The following is a 5,092-nucleotide window of genomic DNA, read 5'->3' as shown; positions in this document are numbered from 1 at the left end:
CACACACACACACACACACACACACACACACACACACATATTATATATATATATATATATATATATATATATACATATATATATATATATATATATATATATAGTCACAACGTGCAGATACACCGATATAGTTTATGTTTGTTCTAGACATCGACGCATAAGTACATACCTGCCAGCACGATAAGATGGTTTCATGTAGTAGAGTATCTGTAGTCTCTACCATCTCAGGCCTGATTCCCTGGGTCATTACCTATGTTAAAAAGTAGTACCATATCGACATGTTATTGAGGCATACGAACGTATTTTTGCAAGTCTCGAAGCTTTGAGCAGTGTAGGCGGAACGCGAACTGGTTCAGTTCAAAAATAAAACCCCAATGTTGATATTGCTCGTATAGGTGGCAACAGTGCAGTTGTACAGCCGAAGTCGGAAAAGGTGTTCAATCGCGCGCAACAATTAGATAACAGGATTCAAGTTAAACACCTCACTTGCTCTGCATCTCACGTTGATCCAACTCATGGGGTTACTAGTAGCTGATCTATTAAAATGCACGGGTCACACGCAGCAGAATTGATATTCTGTAACATCACACTATCAGGAGGAGTGCACAAAGCCGTGTTTGTCATCTGGGATTGCTGCAAGACCCAAAGTAGCACCTATATTATAGAACACTCTACTTACCTGGAAGCCAATCTGCATACTGGTTAGGCCTGTGTGTGGTGCCTCGCCAGTCGCCATCTCATTTAAAACTACACCGAAACTGTAAACGTCGGATCTCTCGCTCTTGTGCTCAAGGTCCTCGAAAACTAGACGACAGAAGGTGTATTTAGAAAGTGAGTAAGCGTAGTATACCATGGTGATAGGGTTGGTTTTGATTGTTTAGAGATGCAATGTTAATCTCCGAGAAAGCCACCCGAAGAGTTATACAGACAGTCAACATATGTAGATGGAGGTAAGGAACAATCACTTATTGACTTGACAGTAGAGCAGGAAAGTTGGTTGGTTGGTTGGTTGGTACTACGTTCGTTGACTACGCGCACATACAACCCTCCCACACGTACACTCACGTCGTGCACACTTTAAGCGCATACGTACAGATCAACTGACATGATACTCACCTTCTGGCGCGACATATTCCGGGTGGGTGAGACGTTTCGTGAACTTTCGTTGGAATAGGAATTCACAGTCAGCCAGATTCAGGACAGGTGTATTACGCAAGTCCATCTGTAAGGGATAAGGGGTACAGGAATCACTAGCAAAGCTAGCGCCAAATTTCGAATTAAAGTTGCAGTAAGATAGTAAACGATAATAATGAAGGCCTCGCGGCAATTGGTTTGAGTATACAATACGTCCCTCTTGATTGTGATAGGTTTGAAAAGGCTCAATAACACACGGGGCAAACCTCTTAGACACAATCACATATTTTGGACTGATCAGGTTTTCTGACTTACCTTTACCGTGTGTGATGATAGATGATAGCAACTTCTTTTGGTGATCCTGACGTCATCGTGCAAGTACGCCATGGCCTTCGCTATGCCCTTTGCAATGTGCCACACCGGCATTTGACCCTTCTCTGTTTTGCGGAAACGTTGTGATTCATTACTGAGGAGAGAATTAAAGTGCCTTGGACGGTTGCATATATTGAGAAGGCTCAGTTGTTATGTATATGTGCGACATTTGGGTAGAATTGGAATGCCTGAGGTGGTGTGCACTGGTCCCAACAATTCCCTCGCACGTGGTGGTGGTTCCATAGCAACGACTGCCATTCTCTTTTTGCACTGTTATCAACTCAGCCGACGCCTTCTATGCGCACTCAATGTTGCAATACAAAAGTTATACAAACAGCGATAATCACCAAAACCATTTTTCTAAACATCCTCTTGGACTATCCCAACTGTTGCCATTCGCTTTACCTGTCTTTTGTATCGTGTCGTGCAGAGTTCCCAGTGGAAAATGCTGCGTCATGATCCATAGACAGTCGTCCTTGGCTGTTTTGTCAACCACACTCAGCATTGGTAGCACGTTAACGTGCGAGAATCCAGTTAACCTATTGTATTATAGAGAATGCTATTTCAGGCACATGGAAGGAACTACGGAAAAGAGACCTGTTCAGGTCAGAAGTAACTTTCAAACAGCCTACACTACGAAGGTCATATGCTATTTGAGCCTTCAATGCATATTGGCAATATAGATTGTCCAAAAATAAGTCGAACTAAGGAGTGAGTATTTCGTACATACTCATGGAAGTAGCAAAAAATAAATATCAGTAGCAACACAAAATCTGATTGTGATTTTGTACTAAATTTAATAAATTGTGCATTTGTACATTGCCTGTATAAGACAAGCACAAAGTCTACCTACGGTATATTGATGTCTTTTGCTCCCATTTTGACGTTGCGCCACAAGGAACAACGGTTATGGAACAACATACTGAGAACTTACACAGGGATGAAAGGTATACTACAGCAGACTAAACTAAGCCACGTAGTGCGAATGCCTACCTTAGTTTCTCAGCTTCTGCCATGAAGTCTTCGATGTGTACATCTCGGAGGTTGTTGGAGCCTCGCAGTTTGGTGATCAATACCTGCGAAATAAACATGATACAGATGAGACTGATCGGAGTGTCAAGTGTACGTGACTACTTAATCGATCACGTCCAACCCAAGTGCGAAACACAGCTATATACTGCACAAAGTGAATGACACCAAAGTTGGATAAATTCTTAGAATGAGTGAGATATAGTTAGAAATGCACACCAGATGACAAGTCGAAGGCAGGAACGCACGCATATGCAGGGATACTCATATATTCAAGTTATACAGAGGTTTGTACATATCTTTCTGCACACACACACACACATACGTCGTTTTTTTTGTACGAGGTTTTGTATGTGTCGCCTCGGGTGTTTGACCTAATGAGTTCGTCGCTATCCGATATGTTAAGTATCTTCGCATCGAGTGCTACCTTCGCCGTTTTCATCACCATGTCCATCACAGCACGCCCGAACACATTCTCAGCCTCTGTTGGGCAGTGCGGGGAATCCAATTACTATTTGTTAGCACTAAATTATCACCTACGTACGATATAGCATGAGTAAATTCCCTGATGCTGAACTTGCAAGAGACTTTGTGTTTGGGGTGAACAAACACTGACCGAGCATTCCTTCTGAGCAGCAGAGTATCCTGTAGAACAATTATACAAGTTTTGGATGACATCCTTCATCACGTCTGACACAACTACGAAGTGTGAAGAGTGGCCATAATCATTTTTCATCAATTACTAGCAGTACGCGCCTATTTTCACAAATAGTTTTTTGCACGGCTTCTCCTACAATTAGAGAAAAACCAGCCTGTCCTGTTTGTTGTCTTGGTTCAAAGAGCCTGCACTACGACACCAGCCTCGATACCATATAGACATAGGAGGCATTGATACGACTCCTCAACATAAGATTCCACCCCATCTAAAGATCATCTTGATCTCACTTACACAGCACATACCCTTAAAGTATACGGGGGTTGTGTCGACATCATGCTCGTCGGCGGTGTCTTTCACAAGGTTTGCCATTGGTCCAGCCAAGTGCAGAGGTGTCTTGCCAAATTTGTTGGTCTGCGCTGGCTTCGCCCCGTTTGCTACCAGCAACTGATAAAGAGAGAAAATACAATGAGGTGTTGTGCGGTGCGAACCTGTGTCGTGGTTCTCTGTATACCCTTGAACTGTCGGACAAGACATTATAGAGAGTCACGAAAACGTACGCACTGTTATAACAGTAGAGCAAGCAGATATGCTCTTAAAACTTTAAAAGACCTTTATGTATATAAGACCCATTGAGAGTACGGAACTGTATGCTTCAAAGTGCACTACCTGTTGCGACTCTCTGCTAGTTCGCCCATGTTGCGGAACTAACTGTGGCTGGTTCCTACACGCGGCAAGAATTAAATGGAGAAACACAGCGGGCTACTAGGTACACACACACAAGTAAACCTTAATCATGGGCTCATTCCTCCAGAAGCATGCGCTGTGCAGTGGAGTGTTTCCGTGCTCGTTTGTGGCATTCACATCCGCTCCACTCTCCAGCAGCTGATGAGCGAAGATACAAAAGCGATGTTTTGGTACCTGCACATCAACTTTGAAGCTATGTAGGTATACTTTAGGTTATATCAGTGCCTTATAAGGCATCCCTAGACGTACTCTGTACTACCAGAACCACCAGTATTGTAATACCAAAAAAATCGTTTGCCACGCTCCCTGAAATGCTCGTGAATAAAGTTAGATCCGAGTCCCGACGCTAGAGTGAATGTCAAGGGAGTGGCGGATTCTTGATATAGCGCTGGTGCGCTGTTGTGGTGGAATACATGGCTAGAGCGTGCAGGACTACGATCCGTCAGATTTCTATAAGATTTCCGTAGCCATGCTTAAGATGTACAGTCATTGGAAAAATAATTTTTAGATACCTACCATCGCATTAGGGGAATCATTTCCAGACAAATGGTTTACATTTTGCGAAACGGTAAAACTGAAAACGAATTCCCAAGCTAGAAATTGAAATTACAGTTTTGTCGCGTTCATGTGTCCAGGAGAAGCTCTGAATAGTCACACCACACATGCAATGACGCATGCACAGTTTACATAGTATTTTCCTTTACACTGGGATTTTTCCCCGGTAAATCAAGATGTATGATAACGGGTATATTAACCAGGTTTCTTGTATGTACCGCCTCCACATACGATTTTAGTAGCCTTCATATGCCCTTGTGCCACTGTTATGTGTATCATGGTATCCCCTCCGTTGTTGATGGCGTTCATATCGAAATTATTCTTCTTCAAGAGATCAAACATCTCTATGTGTCCCTTCCACGCCGCCCAGTGGCATAACGTAAAACCATGGACATCTCTACATACCATTTTCATAGATTTGAAGGGATTAGATAAAAGTTAGTATAGTATTTAGTAAATATAGACGATTGCTAAATAAAGCTTCGAACAATATGAAGTTTCCTCAAAAATTGACGGATAAAAAATCTAATGCGACAAGTTGCTAGATAACAAATGTTCGCATATTTGAAACAGGACGGGAACAAAAGCACACACACACAC

The 5,092-nt window shown here is 42.6% G+C and overlaps 1 protein-coding gene across 1 annotated transcript in view; it reads right to left on the bottom strand.

Moving 5' to 3' along the window:
* SARC_01018 (TKL protein kinase) overlaps nucleotides 1-4,900 on the bottom strand; it is a gene marked incomplete at its 5' end in the record, with an annotated part of 6,515 nt that extends 1,615 nt beyond the window's left edge. Inside the window, 10 exons of the mRNA XM_014305251.1 lie at nucleotides 170-250; nucleotides 680-804; nucleotides 1,117-1,222; nucleotides 1,450-1,571; nucleotides 1,912-2,045; nucleotides 2,500-2,582; nucleotides 2,861-3,018; nucleotides 3,496-3,637; nucleotides 3,980-4,075; nucleotides 4,724-4,900. Coding sequence (XP_014160726.1) covers nucleotides 170-250; nucleotides 680-804; nucleotides 1,117-1,222; nucleotides 1,450-1,571; nucleotides 1,912-2,045; nucleotides 2,500-2,582; nucleotides 2,861-3,018; nucleotides 3,496-3,637; nucleotides 3,980-4,075; nucleotides 4,724-4,900 — 1,224 coding nt within the window. The remainder of the gene's footprint in view (nucleotides 1-169; nucleotides 251-679; nucleotides 805-1,116; nucleotides 1,223-1,449; nucleotides 1,572-1,911; nucleotides 2,046-2,499; nucleotides 2,583-2,860; nucleotides 3,019-3,495; nucleotides 3,638-3,979; nucleotides 4,076-4,723) is intronic.
* Nucleotides 4,901-5,092: the final 192 nt, after the last annotated feature.

The sequence above is a fragment of the Sphaeroforma arctica genome (genome assembly GCF_001186125.1).
Source record: "Sphaeroforma arctica JP610 unplaced genomic scaffold supercont1.37, whole genome shotgun sequence".
In the NCBI taxonomy this organism is placed as follows: Eukaryota; class Ichthyosporea; order Ichthyophonida; genus Sphaeroforma; species Sphaeroforma arctica.
Note: the sequence above shows the minus strand (reverse complement) of the source record. Positions and strands in the feature narration are given on the sequence as shown.